Raw genomic sequence first — 22,839 nt, 5'->3', positions numbered from 1 at the left:
TGGCCCCCTGTTGACCTAGGAGGCTGAAATTGTACATACCGACTCACCGAGGGCCCTAGTACTTGTGGTTAAGATTTCGTCCCGTTTGGGTAAAAAATAAAAAGCGTCATCAAACAGACTGGACCGGAGAGCAACTAGGGGCAGGATTGGCTGAGGACTCTCTTATCCCGCCCACATTTTTACCACAGAGGCTTCTGTTGCTGTCTATCAAGTATAGCCACGCCCCCTGGCTCCGCTAACTTTAAAATTTATTTAAAATTCAGTATTGATTTATTTTAAGATCGGCCACCTGATCTCTCATTTTGACCATGAAAACTAACGGGAAAAAATTCCTGAGCTGTAGAACATCAGTCTATCAAATTTTATTTTTAGACTAGGTATGTAAGGGTGTGAAGGGAAGTAAAGCGAGGGCGGCACTTGAAGCCAACCCCAGTTCAAAAGTTGAACGCGTCAGTCTGCCTCAAACTGCCGTGCTGCTTGGTTTTAAAATCGCTGAGAGGAGAATATTTACAGAAACCTTTTGCCTGTTTCATTTATAGCAGGAAAAAAATCAACTGCTGTCCTTTGGTGATGTATTGTTGCCTTTTCCTGCTTGGTACTCTGCTGTTTTATACAGGTATGTACAAAGACGTCTTTGATTTTTGGTACTTTAGAAGCATTTTTTTTTTGCAGAGATTCATCTGTAAGAGGTTTGAAATGTGCTACAAATCAACATATTATTAAAAATGTGGATATAAACGGATCTGAATGAGTAGTGGAGCGGCTGCATGTGATTGGAAATCGAGGGTAAAGTGCACTGAAACTGTTACTTCCTGAATTAAAGAGCGCAGAAAACAGGTCACACAGGACCGACTCAGACGCCTGACTGCTGTGATAAGAGCAAATGAAACGTGATTACATGGATAACAAAAAAGCTGCACATTTTCCACAAATGTTTTAAACGCATTTTGTGTTTCACAGAAATGAACTAATGTACTCAGCAAAGCGTTAATCATGACTCAGTTTTAAGAAACTGCTCGCTGACGGTCAGCACATGATGGTTTTACAGCTCAGCTAATGATTTTCTGCTGCAGGATTTTCAAGTCCATGAACTTTAGCAAAACAAGGTGTTCTGTATTAGTTAAAACTGAGATTGCATGAGCATGTATAAACTGCTGCAGCTGCCACCACTACTGTTTAATCAACAGGGAATTTTACAAAGCAGATTCAGATCTGATAAGACCTTTTTAACAAAATTCTGTGTTATCTGAATATATTTCTAAAGCTTGGAATAGCAATATAAAGTGCATTTTATTTATTTACTATGGTAGTTCATCAGAGGCAACCATAGTCTTTGAAAACATGAGATGGAAAATTTCGAGCACTTTCTTGGATGTCAGCCACTTTCTTGCTCTTTTGGTTCCAGTTCAACCACATTCCTTTCTGATATTAAATTACTGGCTTGTTTCCACAGAAAAAAGGGTGTTCTCATGAGTATCGGTGTCTCTATTTAAATGATCGGCTCCTGTTTGACAGTTTGATCCGAGAGGTGTCTGAGTCACTGCAGCCTCTGTCTATACAGCTGAAAGTTGTTAACCTGTCCACATATGCATAGTGGGAAAGTGAATCATATCAAATCAAACAAGCAAGTATTTGCATTCTCAGCGTCTTTAGAGTTCATGGGAGGAAAGGTACAAGACTGCAGAGTGAGAGGAATGTGTTTAAAAGCATGTGATCTAAACCACAACCTGCCATTTTAACACTTGTATATTTAACACTGTATAATGTCTACTATCCTTATTTTTATGTTTTAGTACTGTTGGACTTTCTTGTTCTTCGATTTTCAAGGTGAGTCCTTCGTACAGGGTCCACCAGAGCCAGTCCTGGCCTTTGTGGGCGGAGATGCAGTCCTGCCCTGCAGTTTCGAGATCGCCACCAGCAACGACTTCCCGACAGTGGAGTGGTCCAAGGAAGGCCTGAAGCCCAACGTCATCTTCTTGTACCGGGATGGCTGCGAGACCCACGAGATGAAGAACCCGGCCTTCGAGTACAGGACAAGCCTCATTGCCAGAGAGCTAAAAAACGGAAACGTCTCATTGAGGATCTCTGACGTGCAGCTGTCGGATGCTGGGAAGTACCAGTGCAAGAGGCTGTGGAAGGACCCGCCCCGGGAGGTGACGACGGTGGAGCTGGTTGTAGGTAGGTGTAGACGAGACAGATGAAAAGACACATCTGACTAAAAGGAAGTAATGAGAAGCTGCCAGAGTGTCGAGATCTCCTCGAATTAAATGCCAACAAGAAGAAATTCCTGAAGTCTGAGCAGTTAGTTTGCAGAGATCAGGAGAAAAGTCTCAGTTGGGTCTACCATTGAGCCAAGATGGATCTGGGTGGTTGAAATGATGTCAGAGTTCTGCTATTGGTATTAAAATCCTTAATCCTCCTGCTGTCCTCATTCACGGGCACCAAAAAATGTTTCCTTTTCTGAAAAAAATCGAAAAAGTCAGCAAGAAAAATTCCCCAAATTTCTGAAAATTTACAAAACGTTTAGGAAGAAAATTCCAATAATTCCTTAAGAATTTCCCTTAAAAGTTTTATTTAAACAAAAAAAATGGCCCAAGTTTGGCAGAAAAATTCTTGTAAATATTTTCAAAAAATAAGTAAAAATCTTCCAAAAAATCTAAAGTGATTTCATAAAGGTTGATGCTACAGGTACGGGTCCGTACCCGTAGCATCTGTACTAGAGGTACGGACCCGTTAAGGTCACTGAAGAGCTGGCGCCGGTTAACTACTATTTGCTGCACATTACAGGCAGTTTATATGAATGACTTTGACGGTGAACATTGTATAATTTAACCAAAAATACACCGTCTCCTCTCACACTTTAGACATTGCAGTTTTTACGCTTTTAGACGCCGTGTCTAAATTGTTTGAAGTCCAGTTCCTATTAATGAGTTTACCGCGTTCAGTGGTGGAAGCGGCTGACAAACTCCATTGCAAATGTTCCCATTTAGTTTCGGACGCTAATTTACAAGAGAAACTTAAGGATGTCGAATATGAAACAAACACTCGTGAATGGTGAGGAGCAGCTCTTTAATTCCGCATGAATTTAAAAAAACCACAAACTCGATTTACTGTGATATTGTGAGATTTGTTTGTGGTGATGTAAATTAGCCATTCAACAGAGTCCGCTAACATTAAAGTGACTGACGTGCAGTGTCTGTGTTGACAGACGTAGAAAATACGTCAGGGTTTTGTTTAGGTTGTTAATATGTAATAGTCTGTCGCTACTTTTGAAGGTAAAAAAATACGTTTCGTTTGCTGGCTGTTAGTTCCGCCATTTGTTTTGTTTGCTGTTTGTGCTTTATTAGAACAGGATCACGTGAATAAAAAGTTTTGCTATTTTTAATAGTAGTGCTGATTTCAACCCCCAAATCGCTGTCCGTGAAAAAGTCAGATAATGATATTTATAAGACATTATGCATGATAGAAAAGAGAACAGCAGATGACTGACATGACAGGCTCGGCACGCAGATTCACCTCGAATCACGGAAGCGCCTTCATCACTCGGATTACCAAGCCGGCTTATTAATATTTATGTACGTCGGATTACCAGCCAATCACAAAGCGCGTTCATCAGCCGATCATTAATATTCATGTCCGTCTCATTTTATTTATGGTAAGGCAAAGTGCCGTATCCGTCTGCCACAGGCTACGGGTACGGGTCCGTATCTGTAGACACTACCTTTCATAAATATCAGTAAAACTTCTATTTGTTTAAACATTCACAAAAAATCATCCAAAATCCAGTGAATTTCATTGGATTTTGGATGATTTTTTTTGTTAATGTTCTTTAGAAACATTTTTAACATTTGTTTTTTTCCACCAAAAAATATTCAAAGATTTCCCAAAAGTGTTGAAAAATGTGGACATCAGAAGTTTCACCGTCAAAACATTTTTTTCCCCCATATTTTCAAACTTTAAAACGGGTCAGTTTTGGCCTACAGGACAACACGAGGTTTAAACCAATCCTGAAACAGACAAGAAGTTCATGGAAGGACAACATTATTAGAATAGAATAGAATAGAAACTTCATTGTCAACCAGAACATACACCAGATGGTGCACATTATGACTGAAATTCCGGAGCTTGTTGCAAATTCCGGTGCAACAAGCTCCTTAATTTCAGTCATAATGTTATTATTCTTGGCTTTTCCGGTTTGAAGACAAGCAGTTAGACTCTGAACAGGTGACTGACCGACACCCTCACAAATAGTTACAACAGTCGAACAAAGTGTTACCACCCCTTCCCTTTCTGTTCATGCAGGTGATCCGCTCCTGCAGGAGCTGGCAGAAAGGGCGGGTCGTTAGACTAATATGTGGCACCTGGTAGAGCTTTAGGAGGCTACAAAAGATCACCTGGTTTCCCTTACACTCTCTCCTCCGCAGCTTGGTTTGGTTTTAGTTCGGTTGGTGATTCCTTTTGCACTCAACTTCAACACACACATCTTAAAGCACTCACTCATTACTTATGTAAACATTTGTCACACTTCGTTCCTTTTGTCTTTTTGTTACTTAAGATATATTAAAATATTGTGTTTGTATTTGAAAACTTGACTGTGACAATAGGGAGATAAATGGGCCTTTGCTTTGGCTTGTCTGGACCACTGTCAAAGATCACTTAAAGATTTTTCACAAAATATTGATTGCATGCCAAAAAGTCCGGTCGACCAAACATACATACTTATCTTCGTGAAGATTAAGAAAGTTTTGATGCGACCAGCAGTCCAGCAAAGGCTGCATGAAGTCATTGTCAGGGGCAGAGATATTATTTGTAGCACCCTATTTTACACAATTGTTCTTTCAAATTGGAACAAAAGTTGAAAAATAACATTTTTTGCAGATTTTAACAAAGTAAAATTACTTTAAAAACATGTTACTGTCAAATGTAAGCGAACAAAAAAAGCAAAAAAACAGCTTTGGTCTGCTCTTTTACTTGTTAACATTTAAATAAAGACACTCTTTCTGTCATTTTACTAGTAGCAGGGTTCCCACGCGTCCTGGAAATCCTGGAAAACCTGGAAAATGACTGACCAATTTTCCAGTCATGGAAAACATGGAAAATGAGAAAAAAAAGGTCAAATGTCCTGGAAACGCTTAACTTGTCCTGGAAAAATATTTATCCTCCCCCTGTCAATGCAAACGGGTTACAAGTTATGCGCATGCATAACTCTGGCACTGTCAACGTATTTTCTGGGCAACACTGAGGCATATACAAGGGCGTCAGTTTGTTTTTAAAAGTGGGGGGGACGGAGACCACAGCACTTTGAGAAAATGTCGAAGAACGGCAGCAAAATGCCACAAGCTGGGCTCGAACTCACAACCACCATACCAAAGGCAGAGGATCAAGCTGATGAGCTATCAGTACAGGCAGGTAGAGAAGTTTGTGGGCCGCTATTGTACTAATTCTCCCGGACCGAAATTTTGCCCCTGCATGCCTCTGGTCGGAGCTTCCACTTGGCACAGGAGCAAATTTAGCATCTGCGCGTTTGTTTTTTTTTTTTTTTTTAATCTCACGAAGGTGTGCTACGTGTCTGTGCAACTCTCGGCCGAGTGCGGATGGTGCGTTCAGGGGCGTCGGAATTTTCTATACTAATGAAAATAACTGGGTTTACAACGGCTTACATGTGAAGAATTTGAATGTGTGGGAGACAAAATGATCCCTGACAAAAAGTTGGGGGGGACACGTCCCCACCGTCCCCCCCTAAACTGACGCCTATGGGCATATAATATATATAAAATAGCGCTTCTCTGCTTCGAGCCGGCGCAGCGCCCCATGTGACGCTACCAGCCAATCAAATTTGCATTCCCCTGAGTTGGCTGTGACTTGCGAGATGAAACACAACTCTGATATCGGCATAGCGGCGGCTTAACAGGTATGGGCCACGTTTCACTCAGTAGTTCACAGTTGTTTTATTGTCTGATAAAAATAAGGGAATGAAAACATTAGGAATTCTGTTGTGTGGGTGTTGCGACACCCACACTTTTACTGAAACATCATTTCATCCCCCCTCACTGCCGAGGTGTGTGGTGGCGTCCGTATAAACTTACATCTTCCCGCAACAGCTGAGGGTGCAGCTGAGCGTTTCATCTCTGAAATCAAACTTTCAGTCGATGGCGCCGGTCAACACCATAGAATACAGTCTATGGTCAGATAAAGTCACAGATAACATCCTTTTGTCTGTCGCGAAAAGTCTGCCTGCATATGATGGTGACGTCGCTCACTTCACCTCCTCCGTCAGGGGTGTCAAACTCAGTTCCTGGAGGTCCACTATCCTGCATGTTTTTAGATGTTTCCCTCTTCCAACACACCTGATTCAAATGATCAGCTTATCGTCAAGCTCAGCAGAAGCATGATAACGAGCCTGATCATTTGAATCAGGTGTGTTGGAAGAGGGAAACATCTAAAACATGCAGGATAGTGGCCCTCCAGGAACTGAGTTTGACACCCCTGTCCTACGTCCTCCTACCTGATAACGTGTGTCTGTACCGACTGGAAAAGTCCTGGAATATCATTTCGGGGAAAGAGTGGGAACCCTGGAGTAGATGTTACTCTAATTTTTAAAAACATGCCAAATCTGTATATATTAGTCAATTGTTCAAAAAACTACAGCTAAAAAAACATATATATATATATATATATATATATATATATATTTTTACATTTGGGCTTGATTTAATGAGATGTCAACGACTTGCCCTTTAATTGAACTACATGATCTTACTTTCGGTTACTTCTGAAGCTAAAAGTAGTCGCAGTGTGTCTTTTTCTGCTCAGTTTATGCCTCTTATGGGTGTATTTCAAGTTGTTTTGTGTCTTTCTGAGTCTGTTTGTTGTTGTGTCTCTTTCTGGTCATGTTGCAGTCATTTTGTGTGTCTTTGTGTTCATTTTATGCCTGTTTTTGTTTGTTTCATGCCAATACCTGTTTGCTTTGTCTCTTTCTGGTCTTTTTGTTTCTTTCTGGTCCCTTCGTGTCTCTTAAATCTCTTTCTCATTGTTTTGCATCTCTCTGGGTCTATTGTGTTGGTTTTCTGTCTCTTTCTGGTGACTTTCTGCCTCTTTTGGGTGTGTTTGTATTTGTTTTGCTTCCTTTACGTTTGTTTTATGCCTCTTTTGGTTTTCTTTGTCACTTTTGTATCTAATTTTCGTAGTTTTGTCTTTTTACATGTTTTGACTCCCTTTCTGGTATTTTCGGTGAATCTGGTTTCGTGTCTTTCTGAATCTGTTTTTGTGTGTTTTTTTGTCTCTGTTTGTTTTGTGCCTGTATTTGTTTGTATGTCTGTATATGTTTGTTTTGGTCTCTTTATGGTATTTTTTGTCTCTTTCTTGTCCCTTTGTGTGTCTTTTGAATCTCTGGTTGTTTTGCATCTTTCTGTCTATCTGTGTTTGTTTTCTGTCGTTTTCTGCTTTTTGTATCTCTCTGTGATTGTTTTGTCTCTGTAAGCTCCTAATGAAAAGTTAGAACAAGCTAACAGAGAAGCTCGTTAAATTTCTGTTTTCAGACTTTCTTTGTTGGACCCCCAGAGGTTCCACGTTGATGATTGGTTCAAATGTTCTTGCAGTTGCAGTTTCGGAGCCGAAGCTGTCGGTGGTTTCAGCAGAAAAAGGAGGAGTGACGCTGCAGTGTGAAGCCGGCTGCTGGCTGCCGAAGCCTGAGATCAAGTTTCTGGACCACGAAGGAAACGAAATCCCGGCCGAAGAGCCCAAAAGAGAGCGAGACCAGAGTGGATGTGACACCGTGAGACAAAGAGTCACCGTGCAGAGCGCCACCAACAGGTGAGATCAGAGAAACTGATGAAGGTGCTGTTTGATGATTAACTAAGCATCACTCAAACTTGGTTCTATTTCACTGACTTTCTTCTGGTTGGAAATGACAGAAACAAGAACAGAGAGTGAGACATTATGTTACACATCTTAATGTTAATTATATATGTTTAAATGATTTATTCTTAATGATCCCCAACAAGACTTTAATGTGCACCCACATTATTTAAACAATTTGGAGAACAAGCTTCCTGCATGTTTTCCATTGGAATTTTGGACATTTCCTCTTTTGTGTCTTTTGCTGGTCATTTTGTGTCTCTTTGTGTTTGCATTTCTCCTTTTTCTGTTTCTCAGTGTCTCTGCATTTTTTTTTAGTGCTCTGTATGTTTTACTGTTTTACTTTTAATGGTGACTTTTAAGCCAACAGAACTGTGGTGTATGTGACTGGTGAACACTAACTGCACAATGACAATAAAGATTCTTGACTGTTTGTTTTTGTGCGTCTTGGTCAGTTCATGTCTCTTTGTAATTGCCTTTCTTGTCGTTTTGTGTTTCTTTTGGTTGCATTTTTTTTCGTGTCTCTGCCTCATTATATCGTGTCCTTGGTAATTGCGTGTGTGTTTGTGGTTGTCCCTTTCCATTGCATTTTGTGTCTTTCTGTGTCTCTTCATTTTCCCTTTCTACTCATTTTGTTTCGTTGTGCTTTTGTTTTGAGTCTTATTGTATTTTCTGTACATCTTTTTGTCTCTTTCTGGTTGTTGTTGTGTGATTTTTGTGGTTTTGGTGTCTGTTTGTGCTTGTTTTGTCTCTATTTTTAGTACTTTTGTGTTTTCATGGGTTGTTTGTGTCTCTTCCTGGTCAGGTTTTGTCTTTCGGGTTGTCCAGTGACTGACAGCAGAACTGCTTCATCAGCTGTTCCCAGTTTAGTGTTAAAATCCTATCAAACGTGTAGAAATTACCAAGACCATTTGAACAGGTGTACAAGGTGATGTTTTTTTTTTTTAAACAAAAGGCACATATATACATGTTTTGAAGAAAAATACTGACCTATATTTTTATGAAGACAAATAAACATATGCTTCTAGATCTACTATCGACTAAGTTTTAATCTAAAACTATGGTGCTGTGCTCCCGTTAAGCCAGCATACAAGGGGTTAAACGTATGAATTAATTTGCACGGAACATCATAAACATGGGCTGAATCTTGTGTAATGTTGATTAAAAATCATTTGAAAAGCAGCTTCGTTTTTTGTCTAAAATGTGGTATTTTTTCGCAAACCGCAAAACTACCATTTCCATAAATAAACGCTGAATGTGACACTTTTAACTCACCAGTTGTGACTATATGTGACGTGTTTTTCATGGCAGGGTCACCTGCAGAGTTCACCAGCCAGAGTTCAACCACACCAAGCACATAGAAATCCTCATACCAGGTAATCCACACACATGCTTCACATGGAGTCTGCATTAAGTTCACTGATGGATTTCCAATTAATTTGCTGGGTGATTTCTATAGTGGCCAACATGAGTTAATCCTTTGCCCTGGATCCATTTGCGACAGGAAAATATTCCACTAAAGGAAAAACAAATGTGTAAATCACAAACTGTGGAGCACAAACTGGATGCTTCTTCACAAAACACCTGGAGCTCATCGCTTCCTCAAATTAAATGTTCACTTGCTTCCGAACATCCCCATCTGGTGGTCAGATGTGTGAACAACACAAAATTATTCACCAACAGGTTTCTTCTGAGTGGAGATGATAAAAACAAGTAGCCAAAGACCAAAAGATATTGTATTAGGGGATAAATTTGGACTATTTCTCTTCATTTATTTACGTCTAGACTAAAATGTTCATGCTAAAAAAATATTTACTGCTTGGTGTCGTTTCAGCCGAGTGCACGAGGTCCCACACTCAAATGATTGGCATCGCTGTTGGAGGGACGATTTTGTTTTTCTTGGTCACATGTGGAGCTGTGTTGTTGGGGAAGAGATGTGGCAAACCTGGTAAGTCCTAATTCTCAAGTGGAAGAAATGCCACAAATGTAAAGTGAGTGTATCGTCGTCTGTTTCTATTTGTTTTTATCTATATTCCCCTAAATGGGACCAAATAAACATCACGGTGTATTGAAGGAAACTGTTGTCGAGCAGCTGAGAACATAAATTTATGAGGAGAATGTTAACTAAGGCAATAAATCATAGTAGAAGTAGTTTCATTTTCTAATTGGCTTCAACACAGACATCTTTTTGCAGTCAGAGTCGCCCCCTGCTGGCTGTTAGAAAGGAAGCAGATTTCAGTCACTTCTGCATTGAATTTACTTTTCTGTGATATTAAAAAACTGTAATTTTTAAAAAACTATTTATTGCTACTTAAAGATGTGCCTGGTTGTGTTAAATTCCAGATAATAGGTTGTGAAATAACTTAGAAAAGTTATTAATTCACATGTTAACTGCAAATAACATCCACATTGAAAACATGTATTTATATTTAATTGTGTTTTGTATACATTGTATGCAAAATTGTATACAATGTATGCAAAACACAAGTTTTGATTTTTACCTTGATTTTAAAATGTTAGACTGGAAATCAAACTGCACTTTTTGCCAGAAAGAAAAAAAAAAACAAAGATTAAATACACTGCTTAAAAAAATTAAATGAACACTTTGAAAATACATCATATTTCAATACGGGGAAAAAACAAACTGGATATTAGCATTGATATGGACTGGATAATGTGTTAGGAATGAAAAGATGCCACATTGTTTGATGGAAATGAAAATTATCAACCCCCCAGGAGGGCTAAATTCAAGACACCCCAAAATCAAAGTGAAAAACTGATGTGGCAGGCTAGTCCATCTTGCTGAAATTCCTTGGCAGCAACTAAAAATGGTATTCAGTAGTTTGTATGGCCTCCATGTGCTTGTATGCATGACTGACGGTGCCGGGACAAGCTCTGAATCAGACGACAGGTGGTGTCCTGGGGTATCTCCTCCCAGAACTGGACCAGGGCATCGCTGAGCTCCGTGGACTGTCTGAGGAGCAACCTGATGGTGTCAGATGGAACAAAACAATGTTCCAAAGGTGTTCTATTGGATTCAGGTCAGGTGAGCATGGGGGCCAGCTAATGGTATCAGTTCCTTCATCCTCCAGGAACTGCACATACAAAGAATGCCCACATAAGACTGGCCATTGTCGTGCACCAGAAGGAATCCAGGACCACTGCACCAATGTAAGGTCTGACAATGGGTCAAAGGATTTCATCCTGATACCTAAAGGCAGTCAGAATGCCATTGTTCAGCCTGTAGAGGTCTGTGCGTCCCTCCATGGATATGCCTCCCCACACCATCATTGACCCACCACCAAACCGGTCACACTGAACAACGTTACAGGCAGCATAACGTTCTCCACGGCTTTTCCAGACCCTTTCATCCCTGTCACATGCGCTCAGGGTGAACCTGCTCTCATCTGTGAAAAGCACAGGGCACCAGTGGTGGACTTGCAAATTCCTGTGTTCTATGGCAAATGTCAACCGAGCTCCACGGTGCCAGTCAGCGAGCACAGTGGGCACTAGAGGACACTGGGCCCTCAGACCACTCTCATTACATATCTTTCTGATTGTTTGGTCAGAGACATTCACACCAGTGGTCTGCTGGAGGTCATTTTGTAGAGCTCTGTAGGGTCCAGGTATCGCCTCATGTTACCAGAAGTGACACTGACCCCAGCCAAATGCAAAACTAGTGAAAAACAGTCAGAAAACATTAGGATGGAAAAAATGTCAGTGGCCTTCACCTGTAAACTCATTCCTGTTTTGGGGGTTGTCTCATTGTTACCCCTCTAGTGCATCTGTTGTTAATTTTATGAACACCAAAGCAGCTGAAGCTGACTAAAAAGCCCCTCAGTTACTTACTTGACCAGATCAGTATCCCACATGTTTCACTGATTTGATGCAATACTTAGATTAAAAAGTGTTCCTTTAATTTTTTTGAGCAGTGTATTATCCCCTAATTGTTTGGCCTTTCCTTGAGGGCTTCACATTTTGTAATGACTCCGATATGCCACTAGATGGCAAAAAAAGCTCGACTCAGAGAAGAAACAGCCAGAAACATGTCACTCAAACGTGAGAAATCACAAATCAGACAGAACTGATTGCCTTACGCTCTTCGTTGGAAGTGCAGCTTCTCTTAGTGCATCGAAAATCCAAATCTTGAAGCACAAACAGACAGAAATATATTTTTTTTAAGTAAGGGATATCTATTAGTAGTAAAAAAGTAGATTGAACACTGTTAATTTCATTATTCTTTGTGCCCTTTTATTCATTAACAGCTCATTTGTTTCAGTATAAATCGAGACTTTCTTTACAAGCTGTGCATGTTCTGTATCTTTTTCAAACATGTAAAAAGTGTCTACAGGAGGAAAGAAGCCAGTTCCTGTTTATCCATGTACCCTTGACACATGCTTAAGTTGTGGAGTCAAAATTTCAGCAGGTTGTGCTTTTTTACAACTGTCTTTCTGTCTCAAGCTTTTTTGTTGCTGGTGCTTCAAATAGTCTGACAACTGAAATGTTTAAAGAACCGACAGAACCTGTGACTAAAGCTCCATCTTTTATCTTTTATTCTTCACACAGGCAAGCGAAATCAACCAATGAAGAGGCAGGAATCAGATCAAAGTACATTCAGTACCGCTGATAAACACCGCCCTCTGTTGGTTCAGCAAAACACAACCGACGAGCCAGAAAACGGCACAGTCCAAAAGCTGAAAAGTAGAGTGGCTGACCTCGAGTCAGAGCTTCATATGAAGGATGAGACCATCCGCCAGCTACAGAGCAGCTTAGAATCCCAGCAGCGTTGCGATTTCTGCCAGCTCGACCCCGTCAAGCAACGCTCCGAGTCCAGCAACTCACCAGCAGCTTCATCCAACACTAACCCAACACAATTCACCAATTTCCCCCAAGTCATTGGTCAAAATCCTTCCATTCAAAGACCAATCAGCAACCCAACACCTGACCGCCCACCACATAGAAGGCTCCGCATCAACAGCAGTCCAGCTGTTTTTCATCATTCATCATCCAAGGCTTCTTTATCCGCCGCTGCAGAGAAAAAGCGGCAGCAAGTCCAACAGTTGAGCAGTGTGTTCGATGAGCAGCAGGGTCAGAACGGTGTCCTGCTTCAACGCAGACATTCCTTGGTGCTTCCAAAGTTATACCAGCCTGTCAACCACTACAGACATCTGGCGAATTTACCAGAAGTCAGCGAATCCCTTTACTGAGAGAAGGGATTGGGTTTTTTTGGGGGCGGACCTCAAATGTGGTTACAACAAGCAAGAAGTCACCAACATTTCGTAAAACTAACCTTTAATGGTTAAAATTTTAACCCAAATCAGTTAGTGAAACACTGGTTGTGTTAGCTTTGGACAACGCAATTTGAGTGTAATTGCTATGTTGGTACATGGTGCAAAAAATGTTCGTTTCTCAGGACTTTCAAACAGGAGATCATGGTACAAAGTCCTGAATGGTCCAGTTGGTTTGTGGTGTTTTACTCACTGTCTGCTTTCATTTTTGGTCACTGTTTGGTGTTGTTTACACCACAAAGCTATTTGGTTACACTGAGGCACCAATGCTGATTGGTTTGGTTTTGGAAAAGATCACAGTTTTGGTTAAAGTGCACCTGTACGAAGACTAAACACACAACTTGTTTCTTAGGTCCTCTACTTTCCCCTGAGAAGTGTAAGTTTTGTAGCCTTTGTTGTGACATTCATATATTTTACAGATTTTTTATGAGACTGGGCTGCTTCAAGCAGAGCCAGGCTAGCCGTTTCTCTTCATTTCCAGTCTTTATGCTAAGCTAGGCTAACTTGACACAGGTGTACTTCTTCTGAATGTTTAATTGCTGTGACTTTAGTCAAAAAAGTAGAACCAAGCTACGGTTTATGGTGCTAATGATTCACCTGCTTATGCTAACGGCTCTTCAAGAGAGCCTGGTTTTAATTAAGCTTAATCTGCAGGATGTGTATTTATTTTTAAATTAATGTTGGTGATATCAGAGTGGCTTTACTTAAACTTGGGGCTCACATTTCTAAGAAAAAAACAGCTCACTCCCATCTTGCACTTTATACTTTTTCACCTTTTATTGACAAAATACACTTTTAAACACATTATTTTCTGACTTGTGGGGTTGCACATGTTATAAAATCTTTATTAGCAATGAAATGGTTGATTGTATAAATAGAAATGTAGATGTTTGTATTTAAGGTTCCCATTTTTATGTCCAATACACTCTGTTATGACATTCTCTCCTTGTACAATTTAAGTCCTTCTTTCATACAATATTGGTGTGAGACCTGGAAGCAGATTCAGTGCTGAATAGCAATGCTGTCTATTTTTAGGTGTACTATCACTCAGCATTTCCAAACTTTGTTGAAGTTTTGGGCTGAAGAATGCAATTTGGATCAACGAAAATTCAACTTATTTACTCCTTTCTGATTCCGTTTTTCTGTCTTGTCGTGTAATTTTCTTCATCTGGGTTACGATATCTGACATGAACCAAAACACTAACACTCGTGTCAAGTTCTTGTTGAAGGGTAACCTGGGAAATGTGGGGCATTTGTTAAAACTGCACGCAGTTTATTTAAACCTGGAACAGTAATCTTAATGACATACTGTTCTTTTTTCATCTTAAAAGCTGAACTAATTTACATTTTTGCATTATAAATGGAAAAAAGATTGCTATGTGCAATGTGAAAGTTTTTTTTATTGTGATTATTCCACGAAGAATTAACACTGAACTTTATGGAAGCTTTCAGCATCTTTTCAGCTCATTGTTTTGGTTTGGCAAGATTCAAATGAACAAGGGTTTATCAAAAAGATCTGGGACTGTTTGTCACCATCATGAGCATGTGCAACACTAAACTGTCATGAGTCAGGATGCTGCTTGACTGTTTGTGACCACTGTCAGTCAATCTGTGGCTGTGATGATCCAACCTTTATATGGAGGACCATCACTGGTACATTAAAGGGGAACTTCGTTTTTTTTCAACCTGGGGTCTGTTTCCATATGTCATTTCATACATGTGAGTGATGGAGAAATCAATTTTTGACATAGCTCATGTATTTAGCCAGGCAGGCAGCTTAGCAGCTCGGCTAGCGAAAAGTATGGGGCAGCTGGCCCCCCCGCGTCAAAGTCCGCCCTAACATGCTTTTTGCCCCACACTGACCGGCTCATATGGTCTCAATGAGTCTCCCACAACATACTAGAGATGAGAAGTGAACGAAAACCTCCACATTACCTGGCGATCGCTCTTTGTTGTGGTCTGTATCCAAATCTCAGGAGGCTAGAACGCAAATCTCGTTCAGAAATCGCGCGAGAGCTTGCGCCAAAACACCGATTGTGAGACGATATGAGCCGGTCAGTGTGGGGCAAAAAGCACATTAGGGCGGACTTTGACGCGGGGGAGCCAGCTGCCCCATACTTTTCGCTAGCTGAGCTGCTAGCTGAGCTGCTAAGCTGCCTGCCTGGCTAAATACTGGAGCTATGTTGAAAATCCATTTCTCCATCACTCACATGTATGAAATGACATATGGAAACAGACCCCAGGTTGAAAAAAACCGAAGTTCCCCTTTAAGGGGATCTGCATCTACCACAAAGAGAAGAAACAGCAGTTTAACAGTGGAAGAGCCACAGAAACACAACAGTATTCACCAGTTTTGTCTTGCTTTACTTCTTCCATTTCCTCGGAATGAAATTCAATTGAAGCCGTTGCCATTTTGACACAGTTTGAGACTCCATGAATTGTTGCAGGAACACTGGGAGCAGAGCAAGAAGACTTCCTTAGTGAAGATGGCAGTCACATTTACATCAGGTACAGGTTTTTATAGCCACAGCTTCAGAAGGTTTCGATCGGTGCCTGTACTAGTTTGATTCACTGTCAGATATAATCTGCAAAGTTGCCTTTAAAGCACCAAAATGCAGACACAAAAAGTATTACACAATTAGCGTCTCAAAAGAAACATTCATTTTCTCAAGAGACCAAAAGCAGAGCTAAGAGATTAAATACTGCAACCAGAAACAAAATATTTGCCTGTTCTGGCACATTTTGGGCATCATTACTAAGTTTATTTGCTTTTGGTGTGATATTTTAAGGCGTTTAAACGATATGCGAGAGGGTTAATATTCGTGAAAAACAGCAGGGAGGGTTGCAAATACATGGCATTAGTGGAATGCAAAACATGCCGTTGTGCACACACCAAGGGAAGTTTTGTGATACCAGGCTGTTACATTTGGAGGACTAAGAAATAAAATGAATGCAGGTTGTCTGCTTAAGAGGCTGTTTATTCATACTGAACCAGTTTAAAAGCTTTTTCTGTGGCACTTTATTTGTTTTGGTAGAGGAAACAAACACTCTGCTATGATGACACTTAGCCCTCAGAAAGGAAGTACAGACATGAGAGTCAGGGTGTCAGTTGTCGGTTGGACAGGATGCAGGTAACACCGTTGTGCCTGATGCTCAGTGAGTACAAACGCTAATGTTTCTTTGCGCTTTTGAAAATAAATCTGCTTTCTCAAACTGCTCAGCCTCTCTGCATGCTGCTGATCAATCATTTATTGTCTTTTTGAATTTAGAACTCTTTGATTTAAAATGTAATTCTTTATTTTCTCCTCAGTATGGTTATTCTTGCTTCTTGTGGTAGTTTTCTATTCCCCTGTGTTTTGTATTTACCTCTGCTGATTGTTTCTTTCTTGAAATCTCATCACGCTTTACTGCCATGCTTAATTTCATCCACACCCTCCTTCTCTGACACGACTTTCACTGTTTGCTGTCATTGGTGCTGTTTTATTTACCTCTGAATTCGTCGTTTTCTCTTTTGTCGGGACAATTTTCACTCCTTACCTTCGCTGCTCTTATCAGACCTGTGACTTTGCACGTGCTCTTTCAGTTTTTATGTTTTTAACCGTTTATCGCTGTCTTTTCTTCTTTTTTTTTTTACTGAAACAGATTTTTTGTTATTCATTTCTGTTTAATTTGTCACTTGCTTCTTTCTCTCCTTTCTCATTTCCGTCCATTTATTCCTTCTCGCTGTGCCTCTCCCCATTCTTTCATCACTTCTGTTAGCTTCTCTGTCTCCTTTATCGCCTCCTCTTTGCTATTGTCTTCCATTTCTCCTCTCAGTTATCCCTTATCCCTTCTTTCTTCCCAGCAGCCTGTCTTCGGGTCACCCCCGACAAGACTCAGTTCTTCAGGTACGACTCCGTCACCCTGAGCTGTGAGGATCAGTCCAACTCCACGGGCTGGAAGATTAAGAGGAGAACGCTGGACGGTGGCATCAGACTCTGCTCCTCCGGATGGGGTTACACCTCCACAGGCTCGACCTGCGTCATCAGAAACACCTACCCATCGGACAGCGGGCTTTACTGGTGCGAGTCTGTCAAAGGGCAGCAGAGCAACACTGTCAACATCACCATCACTGGTACTGCACACAAATCGTGTATAAGCGTAGCAGATTGTGCATCAGAATCCATGTGTGACGAGATTTTTGAACTGCAAAGTGCAGAAGGCTTGAATGAAATCACATTCTTTCTCTGTCAAAGATCGCTCTGTGGTCCTGGAGAGTCCTGTCCTCCCAGTGATAGAGGGCGCTGTCGTGACCCTGCGCTGCAAAGGTGAGGCGAACTCCTCCTATCGCGTGTTTGACTTCTACAAAGATGGCCACAACATCCAGAGCGGCTCCACAGGAGAGATGACCATTTACAGTGTTTCCAAATCCGATGAAGGACTCTACAAGTGCAGCGCCTCTGGAGGTCCAGAGTCGGCAGTCAGCTGGCTGGCTGTTGAAGGTGAGACAAACAGTCTACAGTTAGACTATAGACTGAGGGTAAAGTATGTAACCGTGGTTTTAAAGCAACTTATTAAAGAAAGCCTGACACATATGACATCTCTGCCCTTTATTCAGGTATTAAAGCTACCTGTAGAAGTCTGGACCACTCGTAGAGCTATAGAGCAATGTTTTTGTCTTAGTTTTGTTGAGAGGGGTACGAAAAAGCAAGTTTATCATAGTCAGGATTTCAACAAAACCTAAAATCCCATCATGGGTATCACTTGGTGGTTATAAACTTTCCTGTTATCCAGATGATTTTCTTCACAGTTGGGCATTTAATGCATCCTGTGACTCTTCTTTTGGACTTTTACTTTGCTGCAGGACCAGGTTGCTACAATGCAGAACTATGAGGGGTATTAAAAATGATCAGGGTGGAAAGCTTTGAAACTACAAAAAAAAAAAATTGTCTGAAACTGTTAAAAGTCTAATTAATTTAGTTCAGACACATGATGAAAGATACAGAGAAATCATTTTAGTTTTTGACCAAATCAGAGTGAAAGGAATGTTGCTTTTTGAATATTGTCAGTGATAACTGACTAATAGACTTTCTAATCTGGGATTTATTTCATTCTCACATAAGAAAGGAAGCCATCTAAAACAACCAGGTGTCATCTGCATAACTGATGATTTCATTGACTGTGTACACATACTGTATGGTAAATAATACAAATTAAGGTTTTACTCCAAGTAATCAACTTTCTAATTTATGTTATATTGGCTGCAGTACTAGCAGTGGAAAATGTGGAACAAACATTAATAAAAATTCATGGATTTTCTGCATTACAAGCTTAAAAAAATATAGGTTTCCGTGGCAACACAACACATACAGTTTGCACTGCTACCGTTGTTTGGTTTCATTCAGTGGCATTACTAAAGTACAGTTTGTGGCTGTAACATATTGCCTTAGCTGAGATTGAAACATATTAATGTTGCCTCATATTACACCCTGCTGATGTAAAAAAAATACATGTAAATAGTTACAGATATCCAAGGCTTGTGTTTGCAAGCAGTTTTAGGAGGAAAGGGTTTATTATAGTTTCTAAAACCCCAGTTACTTACACGTTGCATTTGGGTAAGATATTCAGAAATACTGATACTAAACACTGCTAGTAAAGTGTTACAACATTTGTCTTTAACTTCTCACATACCAGTGTTTAAGAGTTTATTTCACTTTGCAGCTTCTCTTTTGCCATCACCTTCAGCTCCATCTTCTGCTCCATCTGCAGCTCCACCTTCATCTGCAGCTCCACCTTCATCTGCAGCTCCACCTGCAGCCTCCTCTTCCATTTCTGTCTTCAGACTTATGTGTCACCTTGTGGTGGGAACGCCGTACCTGCTGTCCACCATCTTACTTGGACTCATATGCAGAGACAGGAAAAAAGGTAGAGTTAAACAATTTTTCTACTACTATAAAGCACAACTCACTGACTCAATTCATTTCAGGGAAACCAAAAGCACCAAAGTATGATTCATTCAGATTTACCACCATGGTAGATGAAAACAGTCATGGCTCCCAACCTTTGAAGCAAGAAATCCTCGGTCTACTAACCATTAAAGACAAGGACAAAAACATTTTGAAGCCATGTTCTAACTAATGTAGCCTGAGTTATGTTTCAATCACTTGCCAAACAATGTTCAAAAACTAAAAGACGTTGCCTGTCAAGCAAAATCCAATCACAAATTTTGACCTGACTGTTCTTCTGTTAAAGTTTCCACATTTGGTCAAATAGACAAAACTTCCATCACAAGTAGTATAGGTTAAGAATTTCAAACCCTCTAGAGTTGATATGTATGAATCAAAGCCATGTGAAAACAATCAGGTGTCATCTGCATAACTAATGATTTCACCTACTATATACATACAATATGGTCAATAATTAAGGTTTTACTGCAAACAAGATGTGAACTTTCTGACTGTATAAACTTGAACATGTCCAACCTTTAACCCGTTTAACCCATGTTTGCAACAAACCATTTCATTTTAGAGAACACAGATGTCTTCACATAACAAAGAAAGTGTTCTAAAAACAATCAGGTATCATCTGCATAGCTGATGATTTCACTGACTATTTACATGTAACATTTGATCAGTAATATGACTTAAGATTAGCCTAGCCGCGCTAGACCCAGGTCTGAAGACGCAAGGGTCTAGGAACTCTCGACAGGGAGGGAGGCGGGCTAAAAAGTTGTCTTTCAAATCACTCTGCAGCAGTTGGGTAGGTATAGAATCAATCAGCGCAACGAATAGGCTGACGGAGTTCCTAGAGCGCCGGAAATCAGAGGATGCGGTAGTTTGGTGAAGCCTTATTTATACAGTCAATGGGTGAAGCTCCAGTATATTACAGACATGTTAACAGAAAGATTATTCAGAGTCGGTGCTAATGGAGCTCAACGACTGTTGTCGTTTTTGTTGTCGACCCTGGCAGAGAATTAAATTCGTTGCCGTGGGTTGTCTAGCGCGGCTAGGCTAGTTGTTTCCGGTTGTTTCTGTCAGAATCGTCGCGCCTCTGTTGTCACTTAGTTACGCCCGCCTTCTGACTCTACACTTCATGGTGATTCGTCGGCCAGTTTTAGGAGCATCCAACCTCGAGCCTTATGGAGGGTAACTAGACCCACCCTGGCAGAGAATTAAATTTGTTACTGTGGGTTGTCTAGCGCGGCTAGGCTAACTTAAGATTTTATTCCAAATAAACTGAAATTTTGGCCAATTTTTTTACAACCATTTACAACAGACCATTTACATTTCTGTCTTCACACATTGCTAAAAGTGTGATTGCTACTCACATCATCTGGTACCACGTGATTATCAAAGTTCAGCCATATCATAGTTTCCTGTGCATGCATTACAAAAAATTATTTCTGCTGAACTGCAGGCTGTGTATAAAAACAAGAATGTACATGTTTAAATATCTATAGTGTGGACAGTCACCTTTATTTTCCAGCATTTGGTAACACGTGGACATTTGGAAATAAATGCTTAAATATTGAAAGAAATTCAGCTTTTGTTTTTGTCGTTTTCATGCTTTATGAGATTATAACTGTGCCATACTACACAATTATTATTAAGTGCAGGAGTTTATATTGCAGTGAAAAATGAGACCACAATGAGTAAAAATGTGACAAAAGCATCAAACACCCACGCACTAATTTAAGTTCAACGGATTAATGCAATTCAGACTAGTAATGTTTGAATATGATGCAGAAATATTCCTAAGTTTGACTTAGATTGCAACTGTTGGAGGGAATGGAAAATGAGGCGGTGCTCATTCAGAATTCAGGCTTAAACTATGGCGAAGCTGTGATTAAAAGAAAAAACGACATCCTATGCAGGAGGCCTTTGAGGTTAATAATGAGACTCAGCACTGAGACAGACTAACAGGTCACTCAAGATTCAGAAGTCAGCTGTTTTATAGACTTTCAAGAAACTAGACAACTTTGATTTGACCACAGCTTTAACCTGATTATTCTTATCTTGGACAGGAACAGAAACTTTGTCACTGTTGTTGTTTATCTCTTTCTCTTCACAGCCGCTCAGACTGTTAAAGAGAGGCGGGGCAGCAACGATGTCATCATGGAAATAGTGGTATAGACAGACAAACTGGTAAAAGTGACAAAGAAATTCAGCACCACAGGATGTCCCAGAAAGCATTTTTACCACCAGTGTTAAGTGGAATTACCCGCAGCATCTGGGGGCATCCGTCAGTCAAAGACCTGCAGAAACTGTCCGTTCAATCCGAAAAGAGCTGACAAAATCATGTAAACTCTGAACCGGGCTATAAATACAAATGTTTTGTCGTTCTGTTACCTTTAAAATATATGCCAGAGCTCTGTCAGTACTCATCTGTCAATTTTCTTACAATTATAAGATTGAATAAATGAAATTAAAATCATCTTCTGAGGTGAAATATTTTTAAAATGTCAGTGAATGCTGCACTGTCCATCACAACACATAATACATAATTCTTGTGTTGTTAGCACAGTTAACTGTCAAGAGGAAATGACAAGCCTCAGAGAAAGTGTCTAGAGAGGCGTTTGTGGTCTGTTGTTTTCATCAGTATTTGTCCAGGCATCTTTTTTTTTTTACAGTGTTTTGTTTTGCATTTCATCTCTGTCTAACATGTACCTAGAATTAGACTGTTTGTCTTTTACTGGATGAAGACACATCTCTGTACATCACCTTCCAGTGTTTTCCTCACATGCTTAATTCTTTTATAGCACGACTGTTACGTTGGGAATACAAACAGGAACAGTTTCCATGTCAGTGATTTACTGAATCAACTGTTTCTGGGTCAGCTGTGGTTTAATTTTCAGAATTCTAAGTAGGTGTCATTTCCCAGCAGAAACAACATTGTGCCATTTTAAAAACCACAACACACACACACACACACACACACACACACACACACACACACACACACACACACACACACACACACACACACACACACACACACAAAGTGCACTGAAAATATATCTGAACGACTAAAGATTCATAAAATAAAACAACGTTCAGTGGAAACTAAGCGGTTATCACTGTAGCAGATAATGTAATTTAATGGTCTGTATTTTGCATTTTGCAGTGGAGCTGGAAGCCTCTGTGGTTACAGGTGGTAGTAGGTAGGTAGTTTAAAGATACAGGTGTTTTTATGCTACAGTCACTGAGACACATTCACTGCACTCAAATGACCCATTTCACTATCTGTGTGTCTTCGAGCACCAGCTGACTGCACCTTTGTTGAATTAGTCGCTTTAGGGGATGAATATTCACGATGAATCACTTATTTTATGTTTTATGTTTGTAATTAATTGGCTTTACTTTGTGGAAATCTGTTTTTACTTTGACATTAAAGGGTGTTTTGTCGGAAATTCTTGTCAAACTTCCAAAGAGGTAGAATCCATTTTATAGGTGCTGTAGGTTTACACTATTACCCTAATTGACAGGAGGCATTTATCAGCATTGTTCTAAAACAGTCATGAACTTTCTTAGCTCAGTCCTCTTACTATAAATCAAATCACAGACCAGACCAGATTCTCTTTCTGACCTTTACTATCTTCCTGAAACTAGACTTTCTTACAGTTCTGACTTGTGTTGAAACTACAGATGCTGTATTGTAAATTAAAACATTGTAATTATTATATATTGGATGGAATATATTGACTATATTGTGTATA

The 22,839-nt window shown here is 40.1% G+C and overlaps 1 protein-coding gene across 1 annotated transcript; it reads left to right on the top strand.

Annotated features, from left to right (window-relative positions):
* Positions 1–422: 422 nt before the first annotated feature.
* LOC110972683 (uncharacterized) lies at positions 423–21,256 on the top strand. Its single transcript, XM_022223045.2, has 10 exons — positions 423–616; positions 1,828–2,178; positions 7,599–7,812; positions 9,169–9,233; positions 9,692–9,805; positions 12,424–13,061; positions 16,905–17,259; positions 17,381–17,626; positions 18,894–19,049; positions 21,195–21,256. The coding sequence occupies exons 1-10, from the start codon at positions 571–573 to the stop codon at positions 21,254–21,256; spliced, it is 2,247 nt and encodes a 748-aa protein (XP_022078737.2). The 5' UTR covers positions 423–570.
* The last annotated feature ends 1,583 nt before the right edge of the window (positions 21,257–22,839 follow it).

The sequence above is a fragment of the Acanthochromis polyacanthus genome, chromosome 23 (genome assembly GCF_021347895.1).
Source record: "Acanthochromis polyacanthus isolate Apoly-LR-REF ecotype Palm Island chromosome 23, KAUST_Apoly_ChrSc, whole genome shotgun sequence".
NCBI lineage: Eukaryota > Metazoa > Chordata > Actinopteri > Pomacentridae > Acanthochromis > Acanthochromis polyacanthus.
Note: the sequence above shows the minus strand (reverse complement) of the source record. Positions and strands in the feature narration are given on the sequence as shown.